The sequence below is a fragment of the Strigops habroptila genome, chromosome 1 (genome assembly GCF_004027225.2).
Source record: "Strigops habroptila isolate Jane chromosome 1, bStrHab1.2.pri, whole genome shotgun sequence".
Lineage (NCBI taxonomy): Eukaryota > Metazoa > Chordata > Aves > Psittaciformes > Psittacidae > Strigops > Strigops habroptila.
This window is the reverse complement of record NC_044277.2, coordinates 62,240,285-62,257,169: the sequence shown is the minus strand read 5'-3', so window position 1 is coordinate 62,257,169 and position 16,885 is coordinate 62,240,285. Positions and strand designations below refer to the sequence as shown.

The window sequence follows — 16,885 nt, the reverse complement described above, 5'->3', positions numbered from 1 at the left end:
TGTGAGGAAGATCTTGGATCTATTTTTACTTATCAACACAAAAATATGCTCTGAGATAGCTGCAGGGTTCTGGACACTCTGAAATTTTTGTGTGGTGTGGAGATTCCTTTTCATTCCACTGTATTTTGGTGGTCTTGGAGCCAATTAGAGAGAAGTTCTAGAGCTGCTTTAGTTTGTCTTTGGAGGAATAGTACTTTTTAGAATTTACCTATACTGACATGTTGATAGCAGATTTGTTTTGGTTTGACATCAGTGGTATTTTTTTCTGTTGCTTATGCGCAGTGCTAGAAATACTTCTCTTTATCCTAGATTTGCAAAATCTGGTGTGCTTCTGCATTAAACTTGCAGACTCACTTCCTTGGATTCAAACACAAGACGGTAAGGTCAGTTTTTGAATACACCTTTTGTCAGATTTTACAGATTTATTTAACAATGGAATATGTGTTTGAAATCTAACCTTTAATGTAGTGTTAAAGCATGCCATTTCAGATACTTGGCTACTTTTGTTACTTTACTCTTTACTGCAATAAACTAGAACTTAGTTTTGTACGTTAGAAAGTGTTACAACTTTGTGTCTCTTATTCTGGATTAGTAACGACAATATATGAGAATATGTGGCAGTTAATAAATGTAGAGTGGAATTACTTAAATCAGACAATCTAGGAAAAAAGATGCATGTTTCTTTCAAGTTTCATGTAATTATCGATTCACCTGACCTGATCTGTGGTGTTGGTGCTAACCTAACTTATTTTATAAATGATAAAATGTTTGCGTTGTTAGTTTTTGACCGTTAAGTGTCTGTCTTCTTTGTTGGCTGAAAACTTGATAATTCAGGTTGAAGAAGCACTGAAAGCTCATGGCATTGGTAAGTGCAAGATTTTTTTACTTCCTACTCTGTTCTATACATGTGCCTTTCTCCCTGCCCCAATGTAATAGTTCATGAAACAAACAAGAAAAAGGCGTTCTGGAGACTTGTGCTTTAAGACTGTCTAGTGTTCTTGAATGGCATAACTACTTAATCCTACAGAAATCTATCAATAATTAAGAGGTATGCAAAGTTACAATACTACAAGTCACCCTCATTAAAGTTTTGAGAAACCTTAAAGAATTCAAGACCCTAGAGATTTAAAGATTTATTTAAATTTTATTTATGATTTAAAATATCTTAAGGTTCTCCATCCCCAGCTGTATCACATGCCATATGTGGATAGAAAAACATATTTGCCCGGGGAGGGGATAACTGCAGGCCTTTTTTGAAAGGCAGCAGGATTCTGGGCTGAGTCAAGTGCCCTGACAGGCAGTGTGTGGGCTGGCAGTTTAAGTACCTCATGTTCAGTGGATTTAAACTGAATTGCTGCGATGTATTGGATTAAAGTAGCCCTGAAATTTATGAAATTAAGCTTTGTTCATTATAGAATAAAAGACATTTGCACAGTAGTGAATCAGTCAGGTTTTTCCCTTGTTGCAGGTTGTCTTCTATATAAACTACATTACAGCCAGAATTACTTACAATTTAAGCCACTGTTTAATAAGATAATTTTGTGATGTGTTTTTGACTCCATGTTGTGTGCTAACTATTGTCTTGATTGGTCTTCCTCTCTGCCTGCTTCATCGAATTGCCTGACATTAAATAACTTTGCTACTGTTTGGTGTAAATGTCTTTTGTCCATTTTTTGAACATCTCACAGCACATTCAAAACGAAACATAGCTTATTTTTCGTGTGTCAACAAAAGCTCAAAGTTTGATTAAAGAAAAAAAAATCTATTATCATACCAAATTGGTTTCTGTACTTATCATTTAATTTCCATTTCTGTTTTTTATTTAGTTAGTGGCTCAGGGGAGCAAATGAAAACACCTGTCAAACTTCCTGATTATGGTAAGAAAAAGAAATTGGAAGAACTAACATGTTTTGAGGTACAATGTTACAAGTGATATCTAGACCTTAGTAGGTGTCGTGGTTTAAGGACAGGACCCAGGACAGTAGGCCATTGGGAATTCATTTTTGTTCATTGTATTTTTCATCTGCAGCAATATTTTGTGATAATACTTAAAAGAGTATTTGCAAACAAAATGCTATAAAGAAGAGTAAAAATAGGATTGGGGAGGCATAATGTTTCTCAGTAACTGACTTAATTTGTGATGTGGGGCCATCTATTAGCAGGGGTTCACTTGAATGTGGATTTCTCAGCATATTTTCTCTAGGCCAAAGGTTCCACTCAGGAGTGCATTTAATTCTGGAGGGTTTTTGTGATGTGACTTTAGACCACGAAGACTGATTTATAGATGATGATGTGGGATTACATAAAGTTGATTTTAATTTACAGTGCAAACGGAGCCAGAGAGGTGTCATGGACAGACCCTGGAAGAACAGCTTAATACATGTAAAGATTCAGAACCTGCACTTGGTGAGGGCTTTTAATGCTGTAAATGTTTGCTTGTGTGATGTTTACCTTTAAAGAGTATTAATTAATTTTTTGAAATGTAGAATTAGATAATGTGTAATAAAATCTTGCCATGTTTACACTGGGTATCCAATAGTGTGGTATGAAAGTGACTGATCTTGGTGACAAAATCATTGGATTTGGCCTGGAATATTTCTGATTAGGGTAGACAGCACATGTTGAGAATATTCTCTAGAAACAACCTAAGGTGATATGACAGAAATGAACTTTGACTTTAATGGTTGTTACTATTCTTTGCAATTTAACTGCCCATCCTATGGAGGGAAGGGAGAGTGGAATGGACAGGGAAAATAACTGCAGGGGCATATATTAAAATACATTCTAAATAGTTACAAAAGAGTTATTGTTAGTGTTTGTTTAGATGGGGTTTTTTTAATTGTCAGGTCCTAAAGTGGTAAACATAGGGTATCCTAAAGCAATTCAGTTTGGTACCTTTGGTGTTGAGGAAGTGTAGACACCCAAAAGATAAAATAACAGATCATCCTAAAAAATCTTGATTCCTGTGTTTGGCACACACTAGTAACCATTTCTTTTAATGTCTCCTTTGTACCTAGCACTGATTATCTGTTTCAGCAAACATAATATTCCCTAACTTTTTTTTTTTACTTTTTATTAATACAGGACTTAATTATATCATTGAATACCGATCAAAAGAAAATTTCCCTTTTCTCTATGAATGTCAACTGTGCCACTGTAAAACAGGACTGAGTAACATGTTCATGCATGTTTGTGGTTCCAAACATAGACTGGCATACCTGGTAAGTTTTTTGAATAACAGTGCTGTGGGCCTGGTTTGGTTGATTTTTGGTTATTTTTAATGTAGTGATTTAAGTACAGAATTTGTTAGTCATCTTATGAGTAAAAAAATATTTATAATGAAGGTGTTATATAATCTTTTGTGAAAATGTGTGTGTTTGTATTGCCACTGTGCAACTGTGATAAATGGATTTGAAATTCTTCTCATTGATAAGGTGTATGCCTGTCCATTGCTGACATTGAGTTTTTAGTTTCTTTTGTTTTGGTTGATCGGTAATGTTAATAATGAAATCTGTTCTTAATATTACACAGACTCACAGGATCATTAGTGTTGGAAGGGATCTCTGGAGATCATCTAGGTTTTTGACTAAATTTTGTATTATCTTAAACAACTGGATCAATGAAGAAATAGTTCCATCTTTCAGATGCTTTAGATTAAAAGGAACACAGTTATAAATGAACACAATATGTATTGGATAGAGGCTGGGACTTGGGAAAAAATAAAGTTTTATTCCCAGTTTTGTGGCTGGACAAGCCACGTAAGATCTGTTTTATGGAAATATGCCAAGCTCTTAAGGTTCATTTTGGCCCACAAATGTAGAAATACATTATTTATTTCGAGTATGTTTAGAGAAATGATGTTTTCCAGTCTTTGAATGTTTACTTGAATATATTTGTTTAGGATGGGCTTTAACAAAACAGAGAAAGCAATATTCTCAAAAGTATTTTGATACTTCCATAGAATATCTGCTCAAAGTTGGTATTATATTCCATGTATCTTAGTCCTAGAAAATTGAGTTTGTGTAACATTTTTGAGGCGGTTTTAGAGCTAATGTTGTTATCAGATCTACTGCAATGGGTTTGCAATGATGTCCTTTGTAAACATCATGCTGCTTCTGGTCATTACTTCAGATGTATATGCTGAATTTTGATGTTCTCAGCTCTTGTATTTCTTTTTTTTTGCTTTTTTCCTTTGAACTACTTCCTGCAGTTCTGAATCTCATGTTTGTTAACTGCATCTCTGCTATATTCTTAAATACTATAAAATAGACTAATTCAACAAGGAGAACTTTTAAGTCGTGCACTTGGGGTGGATTAACCCTAGGCAGTGGGAAAGACAGGAGACTAAATGGCTAGAATTTGCACTTCTGGAAAGGAGCTGGTGGTCCTGGCTGATAAAAAGCTAAAGACGAGTACCTTGACATCAAGGAAGGCTAACAGGAAGCTGAGCTATGCTAACAAGGGTACAGCCAGTAGGTCAAAGGAATTTATTATTTACCTGGTTTTAGTATTCGTTAGGCCGTATCTAGAATATTGTGTCCAGTTTTGTGGTATGGCAGACAAGAAAGCTATTGATGAAATTGGGTGAGTCCAGTGGAGAGCTGCCAGGATAGTCAGGGAGCTGAAGCACTTGCGCTGTGAGGAGAGCCTAAGGTAATTTGGCTTGTTCAGACTGGAGAAGAAAATATCTCAGTGGGACTGATAGTAGCCCTCCAATACCTCAGGGGATGTTACTATGAAGGCAGAATCAGGCTCTTGGCAGGAACATAAACCTGAGTTTCCTACTTAACATAAAGAAGTTTTTCACTGTGAGGGCAGCCAAACATTGGAGCAGGTTGCCTAGAGAGATGGGGAATCTCTGTATTCAGAGGTTTTTAAGACCCAGGTGGACAAAGCCCTTTGCAAGCAGTTCAGCATTCAGTGTCAGCCCTGCTTGGAGCAGAAGATTTGGCTTCAGTCCACTAAATTATTCTGTGATTCTATACGTAATCACTTTAATAAGTTCTGCTCTGTATCTGTAAAAATTGATTTATCTCCCATCATCATTAGCTTTGCTAGATCTGGAAAAAATTGTGTAGGATAAAGTGTGGCTTCAGGATTTGCATTTCTTTATTTTCTAGAAACAACATTATCCTGAGATAGCAGAATCTGATGAAGTTAAGGGTAAAGGCTCTGAACTGAACAGAAAAGTTAAGCAAGTTGCATTAACAATTGAGAAGAAAGAAGGAAGAAAACAAATAAAGGTACATTTCTTTAAGAATTCCAGCATCAAGAATTCCAGTTTTATATTTACTGAGAACATAAAGAAAGATATTTCTGTTATGGTGGGCAGATCTGCTTGGGGTGGTAGGAAAATCTTGCTTTTTAAATCTTTATTACAAGTGCTTTTAATTGTCTTAATTCTTCCAGGATTATTTTGGACACAATTTCCCATTGGTCACTCCCATCATAAGTATTTCTCTTTTTTGAAATAGTACTCATGCTACCTATGTCTACAGAAATATGACTCTAGAGAGCAAAAATAACACAAAATATCTATATTAATATTTTACACACAGCTCTGTGTGCGTGTATAAAATAACTTGTTTCGCTGTTGCTAGGAAACCACCTTTATGACTTTTCTGAATTAGCTTCTGCTTTGTTAATACCCTGTGGCAATTCTCAGAAAAGCCAAGTAAAAATTTTGGTAGCCCAGAGGGAAGTGTGGGAATTTGCAGAAGGATGTGAGGTTATCAGCAATGCCGTGGGATCACAGGAGCACCATAAGCTTAAATTGTTGGGAAGGGTTGCACCCTTAGAAGCATGTTCTTATGAATATATCTTCCTATTTTTTTCTGTTGATGTTTACACCACAGTAGTATTTAGAAATGTTTACCACCTTTATCTGGACAGGATGGCAAAGTTTGTTATTGAGGTGTACCTTACCACTCTGATTCATGACCAGCTTACTCAAGGGCTTAGTGTTCTTTATGGTACACATCAAATTTGTTTCCTCCATCAATTTCAGTATCTGACAACACCCTGCTTGTTAAGCAGTGTTTCTTGGCAAGTTCTCTTGCTACTTAATGTGCATTGGCTATGTCTCATTTCAACTCAGAGTTCACAGTGTTGCTGTGTCAAAGCTCCCTATGTCCTGTCTATCTGAAAAAAGACCTGTGTTTGTTTCTGTGTGATACCATCACAGCTAGTCTGAAGGAGAAGAGCCTGTACTGATCCTACTCTCTTTTGATTTAAAATAAAAAAAGTATGGGAATGTTGGAGGATCAAGTCTGTCTTCTAGAACGAATGCTCTAGAAGGGAGAGATTTCAGGTCATCAAAGTCAGTCTGCATATCCTTCATTTTTAACCCCTGCTTAAAAAGAAAACCAAACCTGACTATTGGCAACAACTTTTTCTTTCGACCTGCTTAAATCAAATTTCTTCTTGACTCAGGACTGTATATTTTACGTGAGGTTTATGTTCATGGATATAGAAATAATTAATTCCATCTACATTTTGTTTTTCTGGGAAGTTTCACTGCATCCATAGCAAATCCATCCTTGATTTAAGGAGCTTTTAAACAGATTGTGCATAATCTGATTTAATTTCACTGTTATATTTTCTGAAACCAGCTATTTGAGGATTTTTTTGGTTTTGGTTTTGTTTTTTATTAGCTCTAACAACACCTTAATAGGAGCAACTGACTTACTGGCTTGTTGAACATCCATTCAAGGATTGACACGTGTGTTTAAACTACTGGTCATGTATCCTTGAAAATATAAACATTTAACTGATGAAATACATATGGAATAATTTTATCCATAAAATAACTAACATAAATGGGTTTTATTTTTAGATTGTTACAGATGCTCCAGTAATGAGGAGGAGATGGCAAGAATGTAAGTGTGCTCAGTGGCATGCAAATTGTACATTTCTAATTTGGGTAAATTCCCTTTGAACTAAATCAGCTTGATTTAATGGCAAATTGAAAGATTTGGTCAATAATTGTAGTATGTGCTTATATTCTAAGCTGCGTTTTGTACTTTTTATATTGAAAATTTGATGGATGAAGAAGTTCTTCCACAGGCAGTGTAAGTGAAGACGTCTGTTTTATATGGCTTTGTTCTTTCTCCCTCTTTCCATCTCATTCTCAGGATCCTTTACCAATGTTTTTTTTTATCTAGTAACTGCCGTAATCCCTGCAGTGCCAAATACTCACGAGTATTTTGGTGAACTGGGCAAAAAAACCAGATTGGAACTCTGTGTGTGTATTTAATTTGCAGTCCAGAAAGCCAGAGAGGATTCTTAAAGCATTATCCGTGAGACTTCTCCACTCAGTTTAACCTTTCAAAACTAATTGTAATACAATGTCATCCAGATGGACAGTCAGTAAAATTGTGTGCTGTTTTAGGAAATGGCTAAAAATTGCTATGAGACCCTTGTTCTCAGACCTGCATGAAAAATGAAGGTTTGAATTAAAACTAATGTACTTAATTTTAATGTATATTAGTATATAAATAGGGTCTTAAAATAGCTCAATAGAAGGTATAGGAAGATTACTTCTATAAGGATCTAGCTTAGCAGTGTTGTACTCTGAAGAGGAAGGATATAAATTTTGAACCTAGCAAAGTGTTTTGAAATGTTGAATCCTATTGAAATTGTGTTTCTTGACTTACTTCTTGGTTAGTGTGTCTAATTTTGCACATAGTTATGGGCAATATTTTGTATTTATGTGCGTATTTATGTGCAAATTATGTCAATATATTTATAAGATTGACATCTTTTTAGAAATTTATGTATGCAATTATAACCAGGGTATCAAATATTTAAAACTTTGTTATTAATGTTTAGTTCATATTTAATATGCTCCCTCATAATAATGCTCATAAATTTATTCTAAATGCTTGTAACAGCGCACAGAAAGAGTTAGTTGAAACTGAAGTGCAGTTTTAGAACACTCCTCTATCAGTATAATGTCCATTGTGCTACATTTCGAGCATGTTTTTTAGATCCTAATGCAGATGAGAGCCCTTCAAAAGCTAAAGTTCAGCATGTGGATACGTCACTTAGTAATGAAGAGAAAAAAAGCTGTAAAAGTAAGGATGGAAGAATTCCAGACCCTATTCTAGGTAGGAGAGTTTATTTTTTTTATTTTTTTAAATTTCACTAGTGCATCAATTATTTACTCTGTGCCTGTTTATAGCTTCTATAAATATATTCTTCTATAGAAGGTGAATTTGCAGAATGTGCGGATGGGTTTGGGGCCTGTGGCACAGAAAAGGATAATCTCAGTGTTTCAAAGAAACATAGAACCATAGAAAGAAAAATACTTTAAAATTAAAATATTAGAAAACCATTACTAAATATACGGGTTTTATTGTTTTAGATGAAAAGAATGTTCAAGAGGAGAAGGAAAAAAGCCAGAAAGAACAGGCAGAACCAGACAAGAAGTTTGAACCTAATAAGGCCATTGAAAGCAGCAAAGGCAACACTGCTGAAGAGGGAGGCAAAGGCTACAGCTCAGAAAAGTAAACTAAACAAAAAGTCTACCTACCACTCCAAAACCCCTTTAAATTTAATCAAAGGAATATGTTGTAGATGGTAACTGTCTAGATTGGATTTGCAAGGGTATGCTGTGAGGAAAGTGTATAATACTAGTAAAATGTTTGTCCTCTGAAATTGTGCTCAGCTGCAAACTCATCAGCAGAAAACATGGTGCATGTAAAGTGACCTCAGATTTTGCTCTAGATGCAACTGATTTTTATATTTGACTGTGTCGTCCTTAAGGTATAATCCTCATGTATTACAAGTTCAAAAAGAACATTCCCTCGTGGTTTAAAAACCCCTCTGTTATAGGTTCATTTCAGATAATTAGGGTGGTATGTGAACTGATTTTAGAGGGAAAAGATAATCAGTAAATAGCTGTAACAATTGGAGTCCGTCTTCACAAAAGATTTTGTGGAGGAACAATAAGAAGTATTGTGTGTAGTTCTAAAATGGTGAAACTGTGCTTGCTGTTTGTAAACATGTTTAGAAATAACAGTATTGTGAGTTTAGTTAAAACTATCAGCCTTTGTGTGAGGGGGATATCTCCCAACACCAATCATCTTTGTGCAACATCAGGAACCACAGGGAAGCATTGAATAAGGAATATACACACATCAACCCAAACATAAGATTTTTGTTCCAACAATTAGTTCTTTGATTTTGCTATAATGACGTTCTCTTGGAATGTTTCTTAACTTTTAATCAGTGCTCTCTCTCCCAGACATAGAGGGCTAACACCTTTTGCTCATTTACTGTTACCCAATAAAAGGAGAAATTTTCTTGTTCCTGAAATATATTTTTGTATTTTGCCTTATCTGAGGCTTATAAATCTTTGTGTTCATTGTCTGGCTTTCAAATAACTGTAACAGTTCTTAATCTGGACAGTGAAATAGATCATGAAAACATCAAAAATAGGAAACCTGTAAAAGCTCAGATATCCATATCTGGAAATGCTGCTGTCTGTTTCTACTGATCCTCATTATGCAGTCTTGTACTTTAAAAACAGCATCCTTTGGAAAAACCACTTGATGTTCTTTTAGGGTTGTTAGTCCAGTTGTTCAGATAGATCCTGGGTAACTACGAGCAGCCAGGTGTTTCACTGAGAGATTTATTTGAAAGTTAGTTACTAAATTAGGACTTCAGCTTGTTTCTTTACTGTGTATTTTTGTGAGACTTCTGACAGACATGAACTCAATATATAGTTTTTTAAAAGGAGTAAGATCAGATTCTCATTGACAGAAAGCAGTCAAATAATGTTTCCACTTAGATTCTTCAGTATCATTCTGAGAGTTTCTATTACTCCTTATTTCTTTGTAGTGAAGTTCTGCATAGGCAGTCATCTGAATATGCAAATTACCTTCAGTTCATTGAAGGTATCATCTGCTTTTTACTACAGTTGTGATTCCAAAGAAAGCTTTCAAGAAAGAAGATGGCTTAAGCTTGGCAGTCATACGATTTTGGTTAATTTCTAAAAACAGCCACTCTCAGCCCTGGTTCCTGGGCTTGCAAAGGGATGGAATGCATCTGTAGTAGTTACAGAACAGCGCAAATATGGGTTAGTAACTTTTAGCCATATGGATCTTTGTATGCCCAGTATCTGAATAGTTTGTGAAGTGGTGATAAAAATCGTACTATAGAGGTCTGGTCTTTCTGCAATGCCTACCAAAAGCTTGCAGCTTTTCCTACCAATGCCAAACTTTTTTCTTAATTCTGGGTTTTAGAATTTATATGCTAGCTAATCATGCTAAAAAAACCCCAAACCTTATAAGTAACTTTTACAATGATATCTGGGACCACTAGGATTTCTGCAAGGAAATAATATGTGACCTTTCAGAGTGTGTCAGAACTGCTGTAGTAATGTGTCAGGAATTTAAACTGAGAATCAGTTATTGACTGGCTGCACATTTTTGGTAGATCAACCAACTGTATGCTGGTTTTTTTATTTATTCATTCTATCTTAAGGTGTGAGACCACTAAACTATCGCAGGAAGACAACGGGGAAGCTGAGGTAATGTTTTTCCATTAATGGGTTCCTCCAGTTTACAAATAGTTGGGGAAATAATTGCTTTACTATATGATTGGCAATCATGTTTGCTTTTGTTTATTCAAACTAATATTATTGACAATAAATTAGCTACAAGTTAACTACGCAAAACTAGTAAGAACAAGCTTTATTTCCTTCTTTGTCACAAAAACACATGTACAAATTTCATAGAAGCACGCACAATTTAATTAGAGCAAGAATCTAGAATAACCATAATAATAATTACTGTTTAATTTTAGTTATAATTACTGCACATAATAGATCTCTGGACTTTTTTTTTAATTAAACAGCAAGAATTTACAGCAAATCCTGAAGAATTCACTAGTCAAGAAGAACTCTTGGGTTATTTGGTGAGTGTTAAATCTTGCAATGTAATTTGGGGGGGGAAGGAGGTATAATCACAGAATTACTAAGTTCACAATGTAGCAGTTAACAAAAGCCAAAATGTAGGCAGTCTGCTAATCTAACAACATGTTTTGTCAGAAGGCAGGATTCAGAATGTTGTCCCCAAAGTGGGATTGTTACCTGGTGTGCAAAATGCCAATATACACACAGGGCTGAGCTATTTTATTGTCAGCCTTTTTTTTTTTTTTCTTTTTTTGTTAAAGCTACATTATATGTTTCTGTTGTTTGATTCAAAAGGTTTCTTATGCAGTGGAAAGGGATATTACAAGTATCTTTTTTTGGACTTGCTGTTCATATCTTGGAATAATTCCACTTTGTTCAATAATTATCCATGCGGTATGCTTTTTTAATTGTGAAAATCAATATGTTCAGCTTTGTCATTAAAATAATTGTATTTCTTTTATTTCTTTTATTACCTGATAGCAAAGATATCCTTACCCAAGTTTAATGATCTTTTTCCACCTAGTTTTTGACAAAATATTCATTAAATATAAGTTGTGCAAACCAGGAGAGATAAATACTAATAGTGTTAAGAATATAATCCTTGTTATGCTGTTACATATAAAGTTAATTATAACTTTTTATTACTTTTTTCCATTGTCTGGAATGTTTAAAGGTGTTTGTTTCTAATCCAGAAGACTTTGAATTGGTAGGACAGACCTGCAGTTCTGTTATGTTGTGCCCAGTGGAAGTGTTTTCAGCAGAACTTTATTAGTACAGGCAAGAGGATGATGCACATAGTGCTGTCTGTGAGGGCTGTTATAGAACTTTTTCCCCTACTACAGCTTCAGAGTTTCAAAGCCTGCTTTTTCCTTAGGCTTTTTGAGAAGAAAAAGGTTCAGCATAAGGCAAGGCACAGAGTCATATATTTTTAAATTCAGTAGTGTTCTGGCTTTTTGCACCTTTCTAGAGAAATGGGTTATGACTTTATTGCCTCAGGGAAGTTGTACACATTCATTTGTATGCAGGTATTGGGTATCTTGGGAATAGGTACTTTCCTTACTTAAGGAAAAGTATTTTACTGTAGGTATTTCCAGGCATATTCTTGGGTTGTTCCTCTTCAAAGGAATATATTGGGTAGCTGCAGCTTCATTTGTTAAGATCCTCTTCCATTCCACCTCCCCAACCGTAGTTTATGGGATTAAAAGTAAAAGCTGTACCTGCTTTGTAGATAGAGACATAAAAAATGAGGTCTCTGCAGGTTTCGCTTGTACATGGTGATACTTGAAAAATATATTCTGTGTTGTTTTGTTTTCCTAGCAAAGTTTTGAGATACTGAATGAAGATGATGCTTCATTTATCCTAAAAGTTACACAGACTCTTACAGATGCACTGGTGGAATATCGTCAGCAGGCTGCATTGAACAAAGTAAAGTGGATTTTGTTTTGGTTTTGTTCTACTAATCTATAGATTTCTTAGATTTCTGTGATGAGGCATTTTTATTATTACAGATAGTTTAATTAAAATGCTGTTAAGACTGTATTGTAAGTTTTGCCCATTAAATACTTGAGTTTTTGGAGATCCATTCAACATCTTTGTCATAGGAAACATTATTCCTTATCCCTCCCAGCATTTCTTGCAAAATTGTCAGTGTTGAAGAGACTTCTCATTCACCACAACAACTACTTCTACTGCTAAAGCTTACTCTTTAAGTAAAAAAGTAGTTAAGAAGCTGAGGTGGAAAATGCCAAATGAGGGTAAAGACCAGCCAACAAGCTGGAGAGAATCAGAGAGGTGACACTTCAAGAAAAAAAGCAACTGTTTTATTTTTCTTTTGTCTTCAAGAACATTTCTTAATTCAGGACTTACAAAGTTTATCTTTGTTCCCCATATTCCATCTTTGCACTATTGCTTTCTCTCTGCCCCAAAAGCAGTACTTGCTCCATGCCTTAGTTCTTATTTATTGCTTTTTACTTCCTCATTAGACTTACTTTCATCTTATTCCTGTTGTTTTTTCCATCTAGAATTTTGCTGGTTTATTCATATGGAAAGAAGCCTGCTAGCTGTCGAAAAATAAAATCTTTTACAACATTGGGTTTTTGGGGATTGGTTTTTTTTTTTTTTGAGTATTCTAAACTACGATCTTTCAACTGGTAATTTTTTAACTAAATCTTATATTCTGAGTATAAAATACTTCCTTTTTAGATCTGATAGGTTGAGAATTAGGCTCTATAAAGTATCACTTCTTGGCCTAATACAGATGCCCCTTTTTCAGATGTAGGGGCATACCGTGAGCAGTATATACATAGAAGTTCATTACCAGCTGCATGATTTTCAGAGAAATACTTGATTTTCAGATTTGGTAGAAATACTGGTCTTTATTTTGTTCGTGATCATTAAAAATATAGGAGCTCATCATTTCAAGAGCTTGTCTTGCTGAAATTCTGAACACAATTTTTTTCAAACTCCTAGGACCTCTTGGATACTGAATATAATGGAGAAGCAGCATTGGAATATTCCACAGAACAGTCTGACCTGACTTCAGCAGATATTAGTGACTCTGACACAGGTAATTTTAGCTTTGTAATCTTGCATGTGCTTTAATTTTAACACTGAACCTTGCATAGGTTTTAGTAAGCTTTTTTTTCCTGCTTCTGTAAAAGCAGAGCTTAAGAGCAGAATAAAGCCAGGGTCAAATAGCATAAATTAATCTTTTTGGGGTTTTTTTCCCAGCCTCTACAAATGTTAGAAAGGGCAGACGATTCAAAAACATTCATCCTACTTAGCTGTAGTATTTGGGAAGGGATTGAATTAGTATTAACTCTGCCTTTCTTCTGTCCAGAGGCAACTGTTTCTAAGGAGGCTTTCGGTGGGTTTGGGTTTTTTTTTGTTTTTGTTTTTTGGGGGGCTTTTTTACCCCAAAGCTCATCCCCACACCACCGTTTCTTTCCCTTCTTGGTGGAAAGAGGCTTACTGCAAGTCTAGTCCAATCAAGATATTAGTGGAAATAAAATTGTCTAGGATGGATAATTCTGTTTAATACCTGCAAATTGCAGGTACTTGGCCTCGGTACTTCTGATTAATTTTTCAAAGAATCTTGGATTTCTTTGAGACCACTTCCGTCTTGATATAAACAAATGGTTATTTTTCTCAAGCATAGGAAGTACAAGTGTATGCTTGGAGAGGTAAAATACCCAGAATACTACCGAAACTATTTTGTATTCTTTTTCTTTCTGTGCGGATGTCAATCTTCTTTTTTTCTAGGAAGCTTTTGAAAACCTCAATTAATACAATGCTTGTAACAAAAATTTGCAGTGACTTACAATATATGAGACTTGGAACTTTTAGTTCCTTTTTGCAGGCATGAGGATAATAGCTTTCAGCCACCTCCCCACCCTTTTTCTCCAGGATTTTCTGTAAATGGAAAGCATTCCTGGCTCTCAGTTGTAGCAAAGTCAGATGTGAACCTTACCGGCAACATAGCTGTGCCACATTGGAAATGCTTGTTCTGAAAAGCCCTATTTTGAGAAATAACTAATGAAGCCTCCTGAGAATCTTCTTTTACTGAATAACAATATTTCTCTTTAAGACTATTCAAGCAGCCGATCAGCCAGGCAGTCCTTATCAGTGAATGAAGAAGATAAAGCCCAAAACTTTTCAAGTGGCTTTTCAAAAACAGCATATGAGGACAACATCACTGCTGAATTTTTGAACAGTGTAAGAAATATGAATGTGGAGGAAGTTACTGCTACTCTGCACAAAATAGCAGCAGCAAATCCAGCTTTCAGAGGTAATTCGCATATACATGCATACACACAAAGATGCATGTATAAAAATATACGTAACAATTTTGTTAGTCTGTGAAATATTAAGGACTATATGGGTCAAAGAACTTTGAGGTATTAAGGAGAGCTGAAGAGACTTTTTTCTTCCCTTTAGCTTTTGCAGGATCCAGTTTAGGAAGGGGAATTCAAAATGGCTGCCTTCCATGAAGGTGTTAGTAATTGCTCAATTTCTTTTAAAATTCTTCTCTCATTTGTGCATAGTAGCATTTACATAGTGAGAGTAAACTAAAATCAAGCATGCATTAGAATAAAGCAGAATCTTTTGTTTGTAACTGGTGAAACACAGGTTGTAGGAATGCCAGCAGCACAGAAATTTGTATTTACTGACTCTTGAAGGAACCATACTTTACAGTAACATAGAAATAATAATGCATCAGAGGCAAGTAGTCTTCCTTCTGCTTACAAGTTTCCAATAAGTTTCAGCTACTAAATCTTTTCACACCTTCAGTCAACTGCTGCCCTTTCTCCAGAAGCTTCCTGTGTACATTTGTAAGCTTCTCGGAGTGTGTTTACAATCATCAGAGTAAAAAGGACACTGAAGATGGGTACATTTTACAGAAGCTTAAGATATTCTTTGCCTGAGTGCTCACTGTGGAAAAAACTGGAGAGGCTGCAATCCATGCCATAACCTCTCCTTGGGCATGTGTGTGTGCACACAGCTCAGCATAGTATCTGTTTGGAATGCAAGTTCTGGAATAACTGGCATCATAAAACCATGGAAGTAGCAAACTGTTATAACACCTCCATGAACAACACCTGGTCCTAGGGACCTCCAGAACAAGAGGTTAAGTTACTGGTGGTAGGATTTCTCCCATAATGCTTTCTTTGGAACCTGAAAATCTGTGGGTGGCAAACATGGTTCTCTCGTGCATGTGTGTGTGTATATATGTAATTAAGGCTTTGCTGTGTGTTGAACACAGCTGCTTGCTTGCTGCCCCCACCCGCCTGCAGCCGGACAGGTTAGAAAATAGGAAGAACAAAAGTGAGAAAACTCATGAGTCGTGATAATGACAGTAGAGGGAAGGGGAAGGGAGAGGGGGAGAACAAGTCATGCAAAACAATCGCTCAGCACTTTGAGCTTCAGGCAGAGGCTCAGCCAGTCTCTGACCAACAGCCACCGAAGAAGCCAACCCCACCCCCTTGTATCCCCATTTTTTATGGCTGAGCATGATATATGGAATATCCTTTTGGTCAGTTGTCCCGGCTGTGCCCCCTACCAGTCTTTTTCACATTCCCAGCCTATTCATTGTGGGAGTGCAGAGTGAGAAGCAGAGAAAGCCTTGATGCTGGGCAAGCACCTCTGACAACCAAAACACTGGTGTGTTATCAGCACTGTTTTGGCCACAAATCCAAGACACAGCACCACACAGGCTGCTAGGAAGAAAGTTAACTCCATCCCAGCCAAAACCAGTACAGGGTTCCAGGCGATTTTTGAAACTGCCAGTTTCTATTGGGTAGGTGAATAGAAACTGCTTAGAAAAATGTGGTAGGAATTAGCGGACATCTGGAAAAATATGATCTGCTTAGAGTGGTTGGTGGGAATGAATGTGGATTTTGTGGTAAGAAAACCTTCCTTACAGGCTTTCTGGAACTGTTTGAAAGGGGTCAGCGAATGAGTCAGATGAAGATGATCCAGTCCATATAGTCTGTTTGGAATTCCAAGGAGGTTTTGATAGGTACTCTAATTAGAGGCTTTAAGGAAATTAGCTGGCTGTGAGACAGACCCTTTCACTGAACCAGTGCAGCTGTTTGTAGCAATATACAGATAGAGTTTCCAGGCACATTCTGATTCTTAACAGTTACAGTATCCAAACTCATATCAGCATCTAAGTGTTTCCGTATAACTTGTGCTTTTAAGTGCATTTTATCATAACCCTACTTATTTATCAGTTTTGTTTGTTTAATTTTAACTAAGGAATTGATATTCCGAATGTTATACGGATCCTGACTGAAAGTGGAGCTCTGAGAAGACCAAGCAACGGCAGCACAGAGTGACATGGTAGTTAATATAGCAATGTTTACTTTGTGTAAGTTTGGTTTTTTTACTTAATATGACCTCAATGTAGCTGATTTTGCTATGTTCAAATTTTGTACAGTGTTAATTAAATTAATAACTCAATTTTGA

At 35.9% G+C, this 16,885-nt stretch overlaps 1 protein-coding gene across 6 annotated transcripts in view; it reads left to right on the top strand.

Moving 5' to 3' along the window:
- Positions 1 to 16,885, top strand: part of LOC115609891 — an 18,757-nt gene extending 1,872 nt beyond the window's left edge. For 4 of the 6 annotated variants that reach the window (XM_030490666.1, XM_030490657.1, XM_030490681.1 and 1 more), the window contains exons 3-17: positions 310 to 378; positions 835 to 865; positions 1,827 to 1,877; positions 2,326 to 2,406; positions 3,085 to 3,221; positions 5,121 to 5,243; positions 6,836 to 6,878; positions 7,989 to 8,108; positions 8,366 to 8,507; positions 10,489 to 10,534; positions 10,861 to 10,920; positions 12,236 to 12,343; positions 13,388 to 13,484; positions 14,505 to 14,705; positions 16,676 to 16,885. In XM_030490666.1, coding sequence (XP_030346526.1) covers positions 310 to 378; positions 835 to 865; positions 1,827 to 1,877; positions 2,326 to 2,406; positions 3,085 to 3,221; positions 5,121 to 5,243; positions 6,836 to 6,878; positions 7,989 to 8,108; positions 8,366 to 8,507; positions 10,489 to 10,534; positions 10,861 to 10,920; positions 12,236 to 12,343; positions 13,388 to 13,484; positions 14,505 to 14,705; positions 16,676 to 16,755 — 1,389 coding nt within the window. In that variant the 3' untranslated portion in view covers positions 16,756 to 16,885. Of the gene's footprint in view, positions 1 to 309; positions 384 to 834; positions 866 to 1,826; positions 1,878 to 2,325; positions 2,407 to 3,084; positions 3,222 to 5,120; positions 5,244 to 6,835; positions 6,879 to 7,988; positions 8,109 to 8,365; positions 8,508 to 10,488; positions 10,535 to 10,860; positions 10,921 to 12,235; positions 12,344 to 13,387; positions 13,485 to 14,504; positions 14,706 to 16,675 lie in introns of all 6 variants that reach the window. The other 2 variants (XM_030490696.1, XM_030490688.1) reach the window with 1 other exon arrangement.